This window comes from Salarias fasciatus, chromosome 1 (assembly GCF_902148845.1).
Source record: "Salarias fasciatus chromosome 1, fSalaFa1.1, whole genome shotgun sequence".
Classification (NCBI taxonomy): domain Eukaryota; kingdom Metazoa; phylum Chordata; class Actinopteri; order Blenniiformes; family Blenniidae; genus Salarias; species Salarias fasciatus.
In genome coordinates this window covers 17,098,553-17,119,051 of record NC_043745.1, presented here as the reverse complement: position 1 = coordinate 17,119,051, position 20,499 = coordinate 17,098,553, and the positions used below count along the sequence as shown (strand labels likewise).

The 20,499-nt window shown below is 40.6% G+C and overlaps 1 protein-coding gene across 1 annotated transcript in view; it reads right to left on the bottom strand.

Moving 5' to 3' along the window:
• ush2a (Usher syndrome 2A (autosomal recessive, mild)) overlaps positions 1 to 20,499 on the bottom strand; it is a 202,181-nt gene that overhangs the window by 53,299 nt on the left and 128,383 nt on the right. The window contains exons 57-63 of the mRNA XM_030094333.1: positions 18,016 to 18,218; positions 17,822 to 17,934; positions 15,945 to 16,134; positions 14,890 to 15,058; positions 14,547 to 14,768; positions 3,374 to 3,597; positions 2,441 to 2,699 (exon numbers count right to left, since the gene is read on the bottom strand). Coding sequence (XP_029950193.1) covers positions 2,441 to 2,699; positions 3,374 to 3,597; positions 14,547 to 14,768; positions 14,890 to 15,058; positions 15,945 to 16,134; positions 17,822 to 17,934; positions 18,016 to 18,218 — 1,380 coding nt within the window. The remainder of the gene's footprint in view (positions 1 to 2,440; positions 2,700 to 3,373; positions 3,598 to 14,546; positions 14,769 to 14,889; positions 15,059 to 15,944; positions 16,135 to 17,821; positions 17,935 to 18,015; positions 18,219 to 20,499) is intronic.

The following is a 20,499-nucleotide window of genomic DNA, read 5'->3' as shown; positions in this document are numbered from 1 at the left end:
AGAGAAAATCTACAACAATACAACGCTCCAGTGCTCCAACTACAGAGTGATGATGATACTGACATTATAAGGCTAAATGTTTTCCAGAAATTCATTCAAAGAATTCAAATAACATCAGTATGGATGATGATTGCTATAGCTTAAAGATACTTATACCAGTCTGTAAGTAAAGCAGGTGCTTGTCAAATAAAAATCAGAAGGCTGAGTTAAATTTGACATTTTTTTAGATATAAAAAAAATAAAAATGTTTTAAAATCTAAATTAAAATGCCCTTCAACATATGAACAATGAAGTCATATAACATTTTTTATACATATTTTCATCATTTTAAGGAAATGTGGAAATGTTCCAATGAGACATGACTGAGCCAAACACACACCACCTAAGGTTTTTGAACAAATACTTACTGGATATTGAAAAACATTTATCTTTTTGCAGTCTTCTATAGACTAATTATTAAACAGACAGCAAAATGTCCAGAATAATGACAGAATATAAGTGGTGTAAAGTTGATTCACTGACTGAAGCTCTTTCTAAGTCTTGATGTACCATCCTGCACTCTCTCTCTCTGCATGTCTGTCAATCATATGGATATGGATATACTGTGCATGCATATGGATCCACATTTATTCTTTGGAGTGATGCTATCTTCAATACTGTGAGAACTGACTGTAGCAAAACCAACACATTCACACTCAGATGTAAATAAACCACTCAACATTCACAAACATGCTAAAAATGGAAAAAAAAAATCAAGTCTCATCACAAACCCTTAAATAAAAGTCAGCGTGCACAATACAGATTTTTTTTAACGTATTCACACCACATGTGAAGCTATGTGGGCGTGAGCTGTCTACCCAGAGAAGTATAGCATGATACGCTGCATGTGAGTGTGTGTTTGTATGTGTAAGTGTGTGCGGGAGTGTGTATGCGTGCATGAGAAACATCTGGTGTATGGTGGGTGGCGACAGCTTTATGTGCCTCTGCCCAGATGGTGTCACAGCATCGCCTAGAAACTCTTATCCTAACCGCCCCATGCCGCACACACATACACACACACACACACGCAGGCACGCACGCACGCACACACATACACACGCACACATTCTAAATACATATACGGAGTCACATTTACAACAGAGACAATGTGAAATTGTAACTAGACGGATGCAAGTACTTAATAAAGGGGTAAATTTGACTATGCATGCACGCGCGCACGCACACGCGCACACACACACACACACACACACACACACACACACACACACACACACACACACACACACACACACACACACACACACACACACACACAATTAGTCTTGATTAAACAGACGAACTACCCAGATAAATAATGTGTGGACAGACTGAAAATCACGACACACACGCCCACAAACACAAATACACTTGCGCTCCGACTCCCTTTAGGCTGATAAATAGTGGGGAATATTGAAATGGCATTTAAACGGCCATTTCTAAGTTTTAATGACACACAAGTGTGCAGCACAGAGAGAGTTACCACGTTACAGCTATTAATGTACACGGCAGCAGCTGTCCGGGTGTGTATGTGTGTGAGAGTGAGCATGTGAGGAAGGACATCTGTCTGTGTAGCTGGTTGATTGTAGTGGCTGACACATTTAGAGTGAATGCATAATCCATTTCTGCAGGTATGTGGTTTCAGTGAGCATTGTGTTTGACAGACGGCTGTCCTGTACTGGTTGTTCCTCACTATGGCTTAAAAAAACTGAAGAATATCGTACTTTCATTGATGTTCAATGGTCAAAACAGGATGAAAAAGCACTAAAAGTGGTCATCGTACTTCACTCTCAATTACATAAAGCCAACAGAACAGAAGCTATATACATATCAATTATAATCACTCAAGTAACAATCCAATGAGTTGAAGTTTGAGACATTTGATAATCAGTATCTCGATACATTGCACCGCCAGATTAGGTTAAAGTGGGAATTGCTCTTTCACTCACACTTCAATCAAAAACAGGTTCATTTGTCAAATTTGAATGAATGTCTCCTTTTTAATGAGTAGATTTAAAAAGAAAAAAATACTGAACTACTGAAAAATTCAACGATATGTCATGGGTTTGGTGTGACTCTTAAAAAAAGTACTTTTTTTTAAATGGTCATTTGATCACTAATTAATAATTGATATCTGCATGCTTGAATAGATGCAGAAGTAGTGGAACTGACTTGGCTTTACTTACTGTCTCACTGAATTTTTCAATTGAAGAAATCTAATTATTGCCTACAACACTGCCTCCTGGAGATCAGGTGTAAACCTACTTTGCAGAGGTTGAAAATCTGCGAGATTGAATAGCATTAAATGACATGATGCAAATAGTAAAACTTTCAATTATTGCAAGCTGCAGTCTGCGTTTTACGGGTCTAACACACAAAACCAGAGACAGACACACACGATTACCTGTGTATGTGTAACTGCTGGCATCTCCGCTGTACACTACCTCCTCGTGCGATGGGCACAGATCTCCGCCGGACGGTGTGTTTGTGGTATTTGAGTGGGCGTGTGTGTTGAGCACTTTTTCAAAGTCTCTGTTGTCTGTTTGTGTGACTGCCGACGTGACCCAAGTACAGGCAGACATAGACGGGTCAAGGTTACAGGAGCCACAGTAAGATGTAGATGCAGCAACCACAGGGCAAACGATGCCCTGCAAACACTGGGCCTGGAACGAAAACACACAAAGACGTATCATGAAGAGGGAGAACACCATCGTGGAGTGAAGATAAAAGGGTTCAATTCTTAAACAGTCATATCGGTTTAAAGTTAGAGAGAAACCAACAATATGACGTGTTGACATCTAACAGAGCTTTACCATTCTCTTAAATACTGTAGTCAGTGCCTGTAGCTTACAGATACACACATAGGATACAGCTATTCATGTATGGTGTGTATGTACATATGTGTCTGTGTGGGTGCACATGAGTCTTAATGGCATCATTAGAGATAATGAGAGTTCCTGCCCTTTGTGCCTGTTTGTGTGTGTGCGTGACTGTGTGCATGCATGTGCCATCTCATGCTGACTTCGGAACACACAAACGCCACATGACCCCGGTTGATAAATGGAAGATGGCCCAGTCCCCAACACCCGATGTGACAATGAGAGCGGCTTTGACAGGGAAAGTGAAGGAAATTGAGAAATTCTGTAACGTTTGCTGGACTGTTGAAGAAGATATGACTTTTTCAGTCGATTTGTGGATATTTATGAAATACCTGAGTGCAAACATCCAGGATGCAGTTTTACTCCAGAGAGTCAGAAGCTTTTTTTTTTTTTTTTTGTCTATCTCCTGGAACATGAACAGGCCTCAATAGACACAAAGGCCTGTAATAAGAACACACCTGTATCGGGAGACCAGGTGTGGGTCGGTCCGCACACACATGTCGTTGGGGGTCGTATCCAATACCAGAGCAGCATTCCTCATCTTGGTGAATGACCTTTGACCCACAGCACTGCAGAGTGACTGTGGCATTGCCCGCTGGGTGCATTACTGGATGTTCTTCATGCCCCATGCAGCAAAGAGTGGTTGAGGAGTTTATGTACTCCTGACCACAGCAGACGAAACCTGAAGACAACAAAATACTGCAATATATTAATGTTCTCTATACAGTCGCATTAGAACATAAAACAAACAGCGAGGAAATAAATATTTCAGCAAAACACATGAAAAAAACCATGATCAAAAATGAGTAGGACAAAGTAAATACTTTTGTCATGTAAGACTTCAAATTGAAATGGCTAGATGAGTATTTTTCAGTCTTCTTTAAAAATGTATAGAGTGTAGGTTGATCAAACACAAATTGTGTCTGCATTTCATAAATTTTAACAAAGAGTCCACCTCAAACTTCATTTGACCCATTAGGAAAATCACAACCAATACCATCTGAAGTCACTTTGTCTCTATCGTCCTTTTATTCTTCTTCTATTCTTCCTTTGGGTTTCTCTCACATCATTTGTCGTTCCTTAACTTTATTCTTTTTGCAACCTGCTTCTCTTTTCTCACAATGTATGCCTCTCTTCTCTCCACTTTGCAAAAAAGACATTCAGATAATGATGTGCTTTCCAAACTCTACTTCCCTTCAATCTCAGGTCCATATTTTTCAATCTGCACTGAAACAGTTTTTAAGCTGCTATGAATATTATTGTGCATCTTCTCTTATCAACTCTTATATACATCCACACATCCTCATCTTTCTTTCCTTTGCCCTCCTCCCCCAACACCCCTCTTTTCCTCTACCTGTATTCATCTCTCAGCAGTAATATTCAGGCTATGGAAGAGGAAGTGTGTTTTTCTGAGAGCTGCCATTTCTGACAGTGATAGGTGATGTCTGTCTGCCACCACTTCACCTTGAGCAGCAAGGTGACATTTAAAATACATGCTATCACTCTATTTGCCTGTAAATGTTTTGCAGCAGAATATCAAATATCAAGTATGTTTCCTCACATCCTCCATTGCGCCACATTTCAAATTCAAATAACATGAGCTGCTTTAAATGATTGACAAATTAAAAGTGCTGCAGTGCCTGCAGATTTTGAGAAGGTCCTGATGTTTGGTCACTATATCTTACATTAAAGCTTCACTCCTACACTGCTCAGAGAAGTGACAACAGTTGAATAAGTAATCGTATATTTTCAGGAAAGCATTTTTTAAAGAATACTTATTTTCTTTGGAATACAATTGAATTATTTTCTTAATGTCCTATGCAAATTTCAGACGTCAAGGAGAACTTTCCATAAAACGGACCCCCAGTGACCCTCCAGAGGCTTCATGGAACTCAGCTCCTTTGTAAGGCAGTGATAATAAAAAGACAACAGGTAGTCACAAATACAAAAGCCATATTCACACCAAAATATGCTGTATTTGCTGTGGATGTAAAACCAAAAACCAGTAAGGTGCATCAGCACCTACATTTACAAATGCTAAAAAGACAAAGTCTATCAGTTTCTACTGGAATTGCACAAATGATGAGACTCATGTTTATCCATGAAGGTTATGTCCGGGACATGACAGTGAAACAAACGCTGCTCCCATACAGGAGATGCAGAACTCCTTTAAGCTGAGGGTAGAGTAGTTTATAAACCCCGAGGCTGTTCTTCAGTGGCCCTCCTAACTGCACTTGGTGACCCCGTGTGGTCACTCTGATGGCCGTCAGTTGGTTTGAGGGTAGGGAAAGGCAAGATTCGACCTTCCACTAGATTAATGCTGTTATATATTGCTCCTACTATACTGAGTCAGCTCCTCCCTGCTGTGACGGTGCAACAGAAATACAAATCGCTAAAGCATAGCAAGGCTCAAGGAAATTATCATCTGTATAAATGCGAAAAAAACTACATTACACAGGAAGTCCAACAGCAAAACTTTATATTTTTGAATTAGAGATTGAAATATTGGAAAAGGCCTGAGTCTTCTGCAATTATTTAGTTAATTGTAAAAATAATTTATATTTTATGAGGTATTTAACCAATATTTCCAAACTGTTGATGACATGCTGATCTGTGGCGCTATCTACCCCCAGCTGTGATGCCCATTTCATTTGACAGCAGACATTAAACACTAAGTCACAGCTTTGTATCACGGCCCCACTCTTTAATGGGGCTGCAGCTAGTTGCCGAGTGATAAATAACTTATTGTTTAACACTCTAATCAGCATTCACACATCGAGCGCATTCAATTCTGCTAATTTGAGCAATCATTTCACTTAAAGGCCAAAAGTGGAGAACGCCGCATATTTTCTCCCGCACTGTTGCAGTGCATTATATCCTCAATGCATCCATCACGGGCCCCATGTGACAGGTGAATACATGTGTATGTGATTGTGTGACATAAAGGCAGTCTGACGGCTAGTAACTCACTTAGCAGCGGCAGCTGTTGCGGAGCAGGGGCTTGGTGGCCAATTCCCCTAGCGCCTTACTTCAGCTTCAATGACGTGCAAATAAACAGCTCAACACTTTTCCAAAATAGCTTCAATCCACTCATCCTGCGTCCTCTCGCTATCCTCACCTCCACACCCCTTCTACCGAGACACCACCGAGAGTTCAGAATTTTCACTCATTCATCTCACTTCCTTCAACTCAATGATTCTCCAGAAGACCCAGTCTCAATCTGGATCAATCAGGTTTGTTTGGAGAAATTTTTACCTTTTGATTCGTGAGAAAAAGTGACTTTAAAATGACTTTAAAAGTTATGATCCGCAGTTCAGGAGTTACATTACTTCTGCTTTTTCTCAGTACCACATCTGAACTATTTTTTTTTTTGTATTTGTTCTCAGTTGTCAATCCAAGTGAAAATTCTCGCAGACACACCTGCTTTCTGAGTTTTTATCGTTTTCTCTCATATACTGTATCTACTTGCTATTCTCCGACTCTCTTTACCTGTCATCATCTTTATATATTCCACTTGTCACCATTTCCCTCTCGTTCTTTCCAGTATTTCTCCACTGCACTCGCAGGTTTCCCAGGTTTACTGTTCTTCAGCTAAACTTCACAATTGCATTATCAAGCATTCAGTAGAAATCCAATCCCTGTCTGTGAAAGTGTTATCTGTGTATGGGTGTATGTGACACGCCTGAACATTTATGTTAACGTTTAGAAAAGCACGCCGGCTATTTTCACTCGCTCTCTCTAAGCTGCGTGTTTTTGCAGGGCTGTGTATGCGCCGACAGCATTTTATCACACACCTCTTGTTTTCTCTCTTGCACCACAGAATGCTTCAGCCCTAATCTTCAGATTTACGCAGGATTTGCATACATTCGTTAATAGCGTCGGGAGCGCCGCGTCAACACAAGGTGCTTAGACAACGAGAATTATTATTAGGGTTTCAGTCATTCCACTTAATGATAAGTCAATATTTAGCACTGCCAATGAACTACTGATAAAAATGTGTGTTGTGGATTAGGGTTATCCGAGCTCTCTCGGAGACCAAAACCCCTCCACAACTTTAAACAAACCAAACACTTTTAAATACCTGAATATATTACAAGGGGTTTGGTACAAAGTGCACAGTGAGTATATACATACAGGGCTTCGGATGTGCACATCAGCACACACTGTTTTGAAGCAGGTTTCATACCTCAGACTCAACCACTTGCAAATGCACTAATACTCAGAAAAAAGCAAGCAGAAACAAGATGAGAAACCAACCACAGAACAATGCCTTTCAATATTATAACACGGATACTTAAAATTCTACAAAAAAATGCAAAAGATGCATATAGAATTTGAGCATCTTTTGAAAATATCTCTGATGTTAAAACAAATATAGGCAAAAGAAGGAAATACAAGCACACACATGCACACAGATGTAGAAAACCACAACCTACAACTGCAACCATTTCATACTACTGGGGTGAAACTGTGGTTTTGCATTCTCTCACAATGCATCATTTTCTCAAACAAGGAGACTTGCATTCACCGGTCTCCTTTAATTCAAGGAATCGTCTTTAAAGGCAGAAGCTGCTACCAGGTTGATTACTGGCAGAGGAAGATACACCCTGTCCAGGTCGCCACTCCATTACAGCCACTTTCAAACCTGAGAGCCATTTCGAGTGACAGGCTAACCTCAAACATATGTGTTTTTTTTTTTTTTTTTTGGAAACCATAGAACCAAGAGCATGCATGCACACACTGATCAGACATGCAAACTCTGCACTTAAATGTCTGTAATCAATTGCAAACCATGGATCTCCTCACTATAAGGTGAGAGTACTAACCAGCACAACTGTGTGACCAACAGATTTTTCTCTTTTTAATACACAAAAAAAAGAAATGCTTTAAATCCAAAGAGCCTCTGGACTTTCTACTGCTTTGGAAATAACTGAGGTTGATTTGGAAACTTCCAAATTGAAAAGCACAAGACAAAAAAAATCATTAGCTGTCATCAAACTTTCATTAAACGATTATTGACCTTAAAAAAAAAAGCACACACAAAAGTGAGTAAAAGTAGACACGTACAGCTTAGAGAACATACGTGTGTGTGTGTGTGTGTGTGTGTGTGTGTGAGATGCTCCAAAGGGGCCAGACTATATGCCATGTCGGGAGATGAAATCACAGTGGATTGACTTTCTCACACGGAGCGCAGTGTTCCCCAGTGTACACACACATGTGGATGTTGGAGCATCAAGCACACTCATAACCACACACACACACACAGGCGCCTGGTCTTTTCCCAGCTGACAGCTTGTCCTCTTGTCTCTCTGACGTCTTCTTTTTTTAATCTCAGCAACATTACCAGCTGGGCACGTGTGTGACATTGGGTGTATTGGGGGAACGTGCATCTTTGCATGTGCTGTATGTGTCTTGGGTGTTTGTTTAAGTGTGTGTGTGTGTGTGTGTGTGTGTGTGTGTGTGTGTGTACGCAGAGCTTAAGTAAATGCTTTGGTAGCAGTTATATTTTCACCACCCTCCAGGGATTCACTGAGGAGTGAGACATAGCAAGCAGCTGTCCATTTGTGAATAAAGTATCGAGAGAGAAGGACATCAGAGAACTAGGACTAAGAAAGAAAGCAGCAGAACTAAAATAGTGATGGAGTGATATAAGTGAAAATAACTTAAAGACATAAAGATAGTAAGAGTTCATTATCATTGTAATTATTAGCACAAAAAAATCCAAACCCAATACAGGGATTATTGAGTTCTGCTTCAGTTCAATGCTTATGTGTGGTAAACATCTGCTGTGAAAGTTTATAACATCAGTTCAACACTGATCAATATCTTGGACATGATATGCCCACAAAACTCTTCTCAAAGTTCTCCTCTCAAAAGAAACAAACAAAAAAACCCTGACAGTTTCGAAACTAGTGACATATATAATTAACAATTATAAATCACATTCATCAATAGAATCTGGAAGAGGGGAGTTTGGAATGGGATTGGTGTCTTGTGTGACACAAGGCTTAAAAAACTGCTGGCAGTTCAGCATTTGCGTCCATATCTTTTTTAAAGGTCTTTTGTGAAGAACAATCCAACTTTCTGTCAGTCTTCAGACAGATTTGAGTTTCAAGAAGGATTTCTGGTTCAACATTTATACTAACTGATGGAAGGAGGTGCTCATCAGCCAGTGAAAAATTGTGATTTAGAAGCTAATTTTATATTTCATATGCAGTTGCATCCCAAAAAATTATTTTTTCAATTCAAAACTTTTTTCAATTCTTCTACTCTCTCTATAAATAAACCTTCAAACACTTTGGTGAAAATAATATGAAAAACATCCCTTCTGCTGATATTTCGATACTGTTTGATGCTATGTTTATGATTTTCAGACTTATAGACCGCATGACGGTGTAGTGGCTACCTCACCTCAGAGCAACACTGGCTGAAAGCTTTTGTGTGTGGAGTCTTTGTATGTTCTACTTAGCTTTGGTACAATAAATATATGATATATGGAAGTTTTAAATTCTATAACAAATACATGAAAACTGAAGTTTTCTGACATTCTTTCTTTTATGTGCCTGTATTATCCAAAGAAGGTTTTTTTTGGGCAAGCCCATTCATTAATGCAGTTAGCTCACAGTAAGAAGACAGCAGCCAACATGGGAAGAACCTTTCCTGTGTGGAGTTTGCATGTTCTCCTTTTACCTTAGTATTTTTTTTTTCCCACTACCCAAAGACCTAACTGGATTAAACTGGCCGTATTATTGAGTGTGTAAGGGCGAGTGCCTCAGTGCCAGGACTGAGGAGGACTGGAAACTGGTCCATTTTGTCCTCTGCCTTATGTCCAGTGTTGACTGATATTGGCTCCAGCTCCTCAAAACCCTCATCTGAATGAAATATTTAGAGAAGATGAAGGAATGGATCAATGACTTTACATGAGACAACTTTAGATACAGAGTGAAACCTTACGGAATTAAAAAAAAAAAAAAAAAAGACTTGAAACATCCCAACAATAAAATTGATGGTGCTCAAATATTTGACAACAAAAGTATGAATACTATATTTTGTTTTAATTGATTAGATGGTATATTTGTGTGGAAGTGTGAGTTTGACACGTGAAATGAATTATGGATATCAGGATTCTGCTCTGTATGTGAGGAGTAGAGTGAAAAAGTTTAAAAATATGAAAAAAGAAAAACACTCTCCTACACACACACACATACACAGACACACACCCGGCCCACATCTCTCTGCTCCTGACAGCCTCTGGTTTTATTCTTGCCAGTCATTAAAATAAACCTAATAGAAAAGCCATCATCATAAATACATTAACAGAGAGAGAAATGTCTTCCTGCGTTCAGAGAGCACTCGATCTTCTAAAGCAGCCAGACGCTGCTGTTTGGAATGCACTACTGTTGGCCATTTGCTTCACATCATTGATGAGGAGCTTTTGGCAATGATAAAGTCGTGCACAAACACACACACACAAACAACAAGATGGATACACAATCAGAAACTGATGAGCATCTTTTGGCACAAACAATCAAAGCACATGCGAAAGATCTATATACGTCCGCATGAAAATGTATGTAAAAATGTAAACATATTCACACTCGCACACACCGAAATAGACCAGACACGCACAAAGAAAAAGTGAAAGACGCATGCAGTAAGTTCAAAACACCAGAAACATTTGCACACACTTCCACATAGACCGGGCTCAGAGTGAGCTAGCTTAACTACTGGGATAATTTCCCTCCAGCAAATGGTCACTGTGCCCTTGAAAAACATATTTGATTATTACTTTTTCTCCCCCTCCTCTTTTTTTCTTTTAGCATCATCACAGCCATTTTCATCACGCGCTCTGATGATGGCACGGCAAGGCGCGTTAAGATAACACCCCGGCACCGCCAGGCTTTTAACACTTAAACGGTGAAAAGGGATATTCAGATTTGTCCTTGAACGTTTGGATGGGGCCTGCTGAGCTGGGACAGGGGGAGGGAGAGCGGGAAGGAGTTAAAGAAATGCACACATTTTTTAAGATTTACTCACTCTAAGAAAAAGTGAGGCGGGGAGGGCATTTATGGTAGCACCCACAGTGTGAGATGAGGTCGGCGGGGTTGAAGGGCAGATAGAAGAGTTAAAAAAAAAAAAAAAAAACAGGTACTAAAAAAAGTGTAAAGGGGAAATGATTAGTGGAGCGCACAGTGAGGCAGGGGGCTTAAAGGGAGTCAGGAAGCAATGGGAGGCCAAAGACACCACACACGTTCCTTTAAACACCATCTAATCTCATCTAAGTCTTAACTAAACATCTTACATACAAACTCAGGCAGAGAAGAAAAGGGCAGCAAATGAGGAGCTTAAAAGTTAGCCTTGAACCTGCAGCACAGGAGGAGAGAGGCTGCAAGAAAACCAAGGCTCTCTTGTCTCAAAACAAACAATATTTAATCTACTTGAAAGTGAAACGAAAGCTGTTTAAACAAACAGGTAGATTTAGGAGAGAATAGTTTAGCGCAGAGACTTTGTGTTATAGTGTAACAACTAGAGCTGCGGAGGAACAGCTATAGTCCATTTCAATTATACACAAAGAGTAAAAAAAAGCACTGGAAAGACTATACAGCTCATTAATTGCAGCATGCAGATGTTACTTGAAAGGTATAGTGGAAGAAAAATGCCCGCTGATCAGACCCAATCAGTAATGTATTGATTTTAGGAGGGGCTTTTGGTCTCTGCAAAAATTTCTTTTTTTTTAATCCTTTAGATTTTTTTTTTAATTATAAAGGAAAGGGATAAATCATATTCATCCATTCTTCTGCACTGTTTCATACAACTTAGGGTCGCAGGGTGCTTGCGACAAATGCAGCTGATATGGCTGAAGGCAGGACACAACCTGGACAGGCCAGCAGTTCATCACAGGACAAACACACTCAGCCCACACCAGCCTGGACTCATGCAGAGGACATTCTGTGAGAAGACACTGCTCACTGCGCAGCAGCAACAGATCGATAGCTGAAAATACACATCATAATCTACACATTTAGACAAATATGGAAAATATGCCGTGTAATTATAATACAATCAGTGTGTGTGGACAGTATTTGTAAAGCATTATCTGATCTTGGTGATCGAGAATGGAAATTCTACGAGTAGAAACTTTTAATCCAAAGTCATTTACAGTGGCCTTGTCAAAACAAAAATAAACTCTTTTAGTTCAATTTCATTTTCTATAAATTTTCCAAGAGACAACAGTTTTTCCTAAAAGTAGGCAGGCGTTGGCAGACCGGACTGACTCTCTCTTTCAGTACACAGAGGGAGAGAGCTAATACATTTAACTCAAAGGAACATTTCAAACAAACCCTGTCCAGCTCTGTGTTTCTTTCTTGTCTGTCTTTGGGATGTGGCTTTATTTCTGACTCTGATTCTGTTTCACCTGATTTACACCGGGTGCTTTCCCGTTTCAAATCAAATATACCAGCAGAGACTCGTTTGTGTGTGTGTTGCATATTCTGTGATGAGTGTGCATGCACGTGCATGCTTTTGTGCAAGCGTGCGTAGTTGTTCATTATCGTGGAGGTGTTTGTGTGTTCATCTACGTGTGCACAGTGTGCACTCAAGCCGGTACGTGTATCTGTTGCCAGACGGCTGTCTCCTGGCATTGCTGTTCCCCTGCAGTGTGTGTGTATGGTTGTTGACAGTGTGGACGGTAATGTGTGATAGATCGCACTTCAGGGACCCCATAATCACATCAGCCTAACCTAGTCTATCAGCTGGGCACAATGGGATACCCTTCACTCCTCCTTTAATCTGCTTCATCTAGCTCTTCACCACTTTTCTTTTCTTCCCTGCTCTTGGACTCCCTCACTTTGAGTATCTTTCTCTTCTGCTTCTTTCAATGTTTCATTCATCCAACAAATTTCTTCTTTTGCTTTTGTTCTGATATCTTGTTCATTTGTTATTTGTGTAGATAATTTATTTAAATTTAAATAAATATTCTGTTATACAGATGTGTTCCATTGTGATCTTCCCCTTTGTTAAAAACAATCTTAAAATGTACATTCAGTGTAGGGTTTAGTTTTTTTTTTTTAATTAATCAGTATATTTTTACTACTTCAGTTTTTTTCCTTTCGTCTTCATGCATCTACAACTTTTTTTTTTTTTTTTTCAAATCTCCAAAACCTTGGACGTAGTGAGAGGGAGCAGTGAGTATGAGTGATGCCAAGGTTAAGTAGCCTCTCACACAATAGGTAATGCTGTGTGCATGTTGTGTGTGTGACTGTCTTGAAGCAGACGTGCGGGGTAGAGGTTGCATAGCTGGCCCCAGGGCTCCCCAACAGTGCAGTGCACCCGGCAAATGGCCCTTAGCCTTGCTAGCGCCGCTAGCCCTGCGATCCATCATACCATATGTTCTCAATGGGGAAGCTAAAGCTAATGACGGATGAGTGTAAAGGAAGGGGCACAAAAAGGGAGGTGAGGGGGAGAGGGAAAAGAGGAGGGAGGAAACATTGTGAGAGAAGAAAGAGAGGAGGCCAAGTGAGGAAGCTGAGTCGATCAGAGGAACAGGTTGACGAAAAGAGGATGCCGGGAGTAAATGATAAAAGAGAAGTTGGAAAGTAAATAACAGGAGAAATTAGAAAAGGAGGAGGTGGGGAGCATATGCAATCCCTGGGAGGCCTCCTCAAATGAAGGATGACCATATAGAGTGCACAGTTGGAGGAGAGACAGAGGATCAAGTAGAGGAGAAGAAGGATGAGGCAAAACGAGCAACGGTATGAAGGTGAGGAATACAAGCATATACTACAAAAAGAACAAGACCTGCCAGTGAAAACCTGGCAAAATAATAAACAAAATGAATGGTCACACTGTCTTTCTAGTAACTTTTTTGTGAGCGTAGACGTGCTTCTGTGAGAGCAGTGATCTTGTGTGTGTGCGTCAGGGTGTTTGTGGATGAGTTAATGAAGTACTATAGGCCTGCCCATATGGGGCCATTGTTTATATGTGATGAATAGAGTCCACGTGTCTGTCTCTGGCACTCAACACTAAGCGAACCCTGCCGAGGGCACCCTGTTGACTCTGTGTGTGTGTGTGTGTGTGTGTGTGTGTGTGTGTGGGAGCGCGAGAGAGAATGAGTGTGTATTTCTCCTGCTGTGTGCTTGGCAGTGCCCTCAACGGTGGCATCCTGAGTGTGTTTCATCATCATCTGCCATGACAAAGATGTCTAATGACACACACATACACCGACACCCACACATACACACACACGCACAGTCCCATCTGTGCCATGGTATCCGGGTGCTTTGGGACACTGCGGGAGGGGAAGAAGGGGAAACGACCCCACGTTCCTGCACCATGTGTCTACCTATCAACCCTTTTCCTTCACTTACTTCTGTTGTTTCAAAACATTTTCATCAGGCAATTTTGCAGCAGCATAGACATCAGGATGTCTCAAGGGAGTTTACTCTGGAAAATCTACTTATGCACGAAAGTTTTGATTTCGCTGTTGAATTAAGTTAAGTTGTTGTTCTTCTTCGCTAAAATAGTGCTGAGATGTAGTCAAATGTAGTTTTGATGGCGGACAAAGAAAGTCACTGTAGTTTTTAAAAGAAAAATTGAGTTTTTTTGGTTCACATATTTGCCCTCTTCACTTACCCGGAGTATAGTTGTGCACTTCTCCGCTTTCAGCATCTCCACAGCACACCAATGAATCGTCTACAATCCGGCCTCCACAGCATTTTACACCGAAGCCGTCGTGGAGGCTCCCGCTACAGCAGAGCTGGCCGCCTGTCACAGAGTAAGGAACCCCCCCACAGCAGCTGTCACCCAGCCCCACCGAGACCCGGCCCTGCGAGTGGTCAGGACAGCAGTATTCATCTATAAAGACAAGGACAGATGAAGGAAACACTTGAACAACGCGGAGAAGAGGAGGCTCAAGTCAAGTAGAAAAGAACAGACCTGATGTCGATGTGGATACAGAAAATTAGCTCCAACTCACTAAGTTTTACATGAACATAATATCCTCCACAGCACTGGTGGCCCGAGAGAGCCGGGAGCAGTTTGCCATCGCAGCAGACAGGGGTGGAGGTATCGTTCCAACTCAGGTAGTTGTCCTCGCAGCAGTGGTGATGTGTTTTCTTCGTATGAGACAGTCCACTGCAGCAAATCTGGTTGAGACACAATAGAGCAGGCACAACAGAGCAACTAAACACACAGCCTCAGTTCAGATTCGGGTGTCTAAACACTGAAGGGCAGAGATGAGGCTCTCTCATCAGGAACGGGGCGTTCTCATGTGCTATTACACTCCCTTGAAATTATTGTTTGGAGGTCACTTAAAGTGTGCCACAATGCCAAAGAACAAAGTTATCTTTGATAAAGTTTTTATGTGATGAAAATAACAACAGCACTTTGAGAGAGAAAAGAACACTAGATGGAGTTTTGCATTATTGAACAGCAAGATGCATAAATCCAGTTAAGAACCCATTTCTTGTCCTGAGTGAACAAGTTAAACCATTTCATAGAATCAAATCCAACCCATCACTCTGTCTAAAATCTTCATTTGCGGCATCCTGTGAGTATGTTCGCCATGTACAAAGCATTGTGAGTCTGTTTGCGTGTATTAGCACATGTGGTCTTGAATGTAGTAACTGTTTGTGCCACTGGATGCCGTGGCGGTAAATCTATAGCAGGCAGTCATTGGAGCCAACTTGGCTGGCATTCAATGGCGCACGGATGGAAGTGAATGCAGATGACAAGTTAATCTGTTTAGAGAAATTAATCACTGAGAGGTCGGCCATGCATCCCATATAAAGCATGTGCTCTAAAGAGGAAATGTGTGTATTTGTCTGTTGGTCTCTTTGTTTCCCTTTGTGTGCTGTTGTTTCTGAGAGGACTGATATCCTGAGGGAATACACAGGCACCATGTATTCACCACTTCAGATCAGAAGCCAAAACAAAGAGCCTGGACATATGTCTTGTTTCGCACACAGTGTTCTCTTCACTTCTGATGTACTAATCAAATACACACAACGTGTGCAAGTTGAACATAATTACCTGTGTGTCAGGATGGAAGCAGGATGACCCGCACACACTGTGACTTGCGGGACACTGCAGGTAAATGCACCTGAACGATGTGACCCTTGTCGGTGCGGCGGCACACGATCTGAGGGTGCGTCTTAAAACCTCATAGCCAAGCATGATCCCACTGGGTCTCCCTGGGTGGGACCATTCTAACCTAACCACCCTAAAAGAGACGGGAGTGAGAGAGAAAAGTGAAAGGGAGAGACGGATTGGTTGTGTGTTCTGCTTCACACTCCTTTCACACTATCACACACACACACACACATAGCCACGCTCAAACTTACTCATCCCTAAACAGGCAGGCATTCATGCATGGGAAAGAGCTGACAAAATCTGAGTTACAGTGTTAGGCTGGGTGTATCTTCATACATTTCACACAATTGATTTTAGAGTTACAGCTTCCGTCATTTCCGAGACAGATTACGAGCCACAAATCAGCGCGCTTGCTGCAAATGAAATGTTTGCAACAGAGTGATTTAGGTTTTACAGGTGGAAGGTGATAAAACTGGTGGCAAACAAATTCCTTTGTGCTATGATGCCTTTTTTTTGTAAACCTAATTTGTGACATGTCGCTTCAGCTGACACAAGGTGAAGACAGGCTGCAGCCAGTGCCTGCTGGTTTTGGTTTAAGTCAGTGTTTCTGAAAATGTGGGGCTCACAAAGTTAAAACAGAATGGGAGCGAGCTGGTCTGAAAATGCAGTGTGCTTTGAAAAACTGAACCGTTGAACAGAGTTTCCAGTGACTTCTACCTTTAGCCACAGCCAGACGGAGAGGGGGAGATGGAGATAGATCGGTTTGAAAAATAGAAAAGATGATTACAAGAATTTATAAGAAAATCTGAAGATGCTTCAGTTGAGGGAAGATAAGCCCCAGTCTCAGTAATAAATCCAAATCAAAGAAAAGAAGAGCAGCGTGAGTGAAAAAGAACTTAAGTGTAGTGAAAAACAGACTCGTTTCAGTTATGAAATACAGTTACACAGTGAGTAGGAGTCTTTTCATGCTATTAAAATCTATTGTAGGACGTGATGATTTCCATGAATCTTAAAACAGGAACAAAATCAGGGCTTCTCAGTGTAATAATGGTGGTTACTTATAAGAGACAAACTGCTTGGAATTTGTGGATACTGTGTTTAAATTTAACACCTCACACACATCACTCCGTCAGTGTCAGTGATAAGCAATGATACACACTGAGAAAAATAATCACATTTCAAAATGTGAAAAATTACAATGAAAAAAACAAAACAAAAAACAAACAAATGCAAACACACAAAGAAAAATTTACACGTTAACAATAATGTAACCAGCAAACAGGGATGAAGAAACAGAGAGAGAATCCTCAGCTAAAACTCTGGTCTTTTATAAACCGCATTTATGCAAAAATGGAAAATAAAATTGAGGTCCAGGTCCAAGCATGGCATCAGTTTTGATATTTATGTAGTATTCATACACCCTACACCGTCTTATTTCTGTCCTTTCTGAAAAAACAAAATCAAAGTTCCACTTTTTTGTTATTCTAAATGAAGTTACAGTGTCTCCAGAGGGTTCTGGACTGACCCAGGATTTTCTCTCACTTGAGTACTGAGCAAAGTTTTTGTAATAACAAAAATGAAAATGATCTGTCCACTATTGATCTATCTTCAGTAAAAGGAATTTTTCTAAACCGTTACAGTTTATTAACCACTTTTATTCTGAGCATTATAGAACAATGAGAACAAATACTGTTTTAAAGCAGTCCAATAAAAGCTGTTCCATAGTTGCAATAATCCCCTTGCTTAAAACTTAAAAAAATAGCACTCGCATCAGACCTGGAGGATTCTATCCCTCAAACAGCATCCGTCTATGTTACCTGGGACTGATCACTTGTGTTTGAGGTGTGGCAAAATCAGTGGGCAGGTTCTCCACAGTCGTCGTTTTGGTAACATTGCTGCGGACACATGCATACACTGTACACACCTCCACCTGCAATCCACACGTCAGCAGATCAGACAAAAACATAAAGCAAATATAGAAAAGTCACGACGTTTGTGTCTGTGTGAATACCTGTATGTCATAGACAGTAAAAGGCAGCAGGTCTCCAATCAGATACGATCCTGAGCTGTTGTCCACAGAACCGTGGAGGTGGTCATTGATGTAGACGCTGTATCTCATCACTGCTCCGTTGGGTCGGAGCGGTGGGAACCAGAGAACCCGCGCCGTGCTGCTGTTGACTGGAACCACTTCAGGGGCGGACATCCCCTCTGGCTCTATGAGGGACACAATTGGAGAGTGTATTTTTGTAAATGTTTCATATCATGAAAACAATCTGAATGACATTAGGCAAAACAAGTGATTTAAATAACAGTGAGGGAGGAAAGTTGTTTTTCTTTATTCATATTTTTATTCTGAACACATCCCATTCATTCCAGATTATAGGTTATAAAAATCTTAAATATAGTTTAAATATTTTTGGGATTTCCAAAAAAAAAAAAAAAAAAAAAAAAAAAATATATATATATATATATATATATATATATATATTTTTTTTTTTTTTTCTTTTTAACCCAGGAGCTATTATTGCTACAATCAAATTAAAACTCTTTAGTTAATATGTCAGGAGTTTATGTCAGGAGTATTAGCATGTCAATGACACTTTTTGAAAAACTATTCGTCAGAGCTTGTAATATTTTCCCGTATGAAAATGTCTGTAATTTGCCAGTGCATGTTGAATTTTGAATTACCGTAGGACCAATAAAATTGCCACTGGTTTAAGAGACACAGACACACAGTAACAATGTGGCGAACTGAAAAGTTGCAAAGATGCTCAGTGCTGACCACTGTGGGTCGACACTACTGCGATTTTTTTCAATACCATTTTTTCCAACTTGCCGATCCTTTAGACAGAGATATTCCCACAAGGGATTATTAGAGACCTCGTCTCCACAAACCACACAGACCAGTGTTCGTATGTGCATTACAGAGAAAATTATTGTGTTAAAGTCCACATGAGACTGCATGGTCGTGAGAGAGAGACAGACCACAGTATGTGCACTACTGCGTGGATAATGCTATCTCGCAGTAAATGAAATGTAGAGCTGTAGGCTGGGTTTAGGCAAGTGCACCGGCTGCAAATGAATTGGGTTAACTCCTCTCAGCTGAGTGCATTTTCACTAAGAATAATAGACTCTGTATCATCAGCTTACTTCCTCTATTTTTCTACATCTCTAATCTTTACCTTGAGACCGTCTCTGCATTGGGTTAATATAGTGTCTTCTTCTATTTCACAATCCCTTCCATCAAATTCCCAAGTTTCTTTAATTCCTTTAGTTCATTCTTCTCAAGAAATTCTGACAGAGGACACAGATACAGAAGTAAAACTCTGATGACGGTAACCTCCAGTGTCAGGAAATAAGCTTCAGATTCTGACACATAAAGGAGCATATTACAGAAAGAGAGAAGGACAGGGGAAAACAAGACAACATATATAAAGATGATCTGTGAGGACAGCAAATACAAAGGGAGCACAACTTCAAACCGAAATTGTGGAGATTGTTTTTTTTTTATTTTGCCGTTTATCTTTAAACAATGATGTAAATGAAGGTGTGAGAAGAAACATGGCCGCGAAGATCAAACACAGACCAGGTGAATACGAGAGACAGTGTGTGTGTATGACAGAGAGGGGCAATCACACCAACTCCATCTATTATTCTAAGTGAAAATGCACTCAGCTACGAGGAGTTAACCCAATTCATTTGCTGCCAATGCACTTACCTAAACCCAACCTACCGCTCTACATTTCATTTACTACAGGATGTTATTATCAACGCAATACTGAACACTGAGCCGCTTTCACTCGTACACACTCCCGCACAGACACAGACACACGCACTCACGTTGACACACACACATTTTTCTTGCCAATTAGTCCTGATGTTAGCATTGCCCTATAGATTGCAGGCCATGTTAGGATGGTTGGTAGGGTTGAGCTGCATTAGTTAAAATATATTAGGGCTTCTTGGTGTGTGTGTGTGTGTGTGTGTGTGTGTGTGTGTGTGTGTGTGTGCGCGCGCGCGCACTCTTATAGCTGTAAAATAATGAAATTACCTCCAGAGCCCTCTCAGTTAAACGAGCCATGCTTTGCCTTTAGCACCTAATGATTTTCTAATGTTTTTAATGCACTTTTTTATTATACTGCTCAGATTAGAGAGAAAGAAAGAGGCCTCTGACATATGATTATACTGAGACAGAAGAGAACTGTGTGGAGGGATAAAGAAACGATGGGAACGGGCAAAGACGAAGTGAGAACTGAGGACAGAAATAAAACAACAGACAGAGCTACTGGTCTCTGACACATAATTATATGGAGCGATCTGGATGATAATCGTGGAATGAGAAAGAACGGGCTGAAAAACTGATGAATCGATGGCGAATGTAATGTATTGCTGTACTGTATGATAAGACATGACCCTGGATGAAAGAAGAAACAGCAGTAGATCCAGGAATCGATGTATTCATATTCCACTTAATTCACTCTCTCAAAGTTCTGTG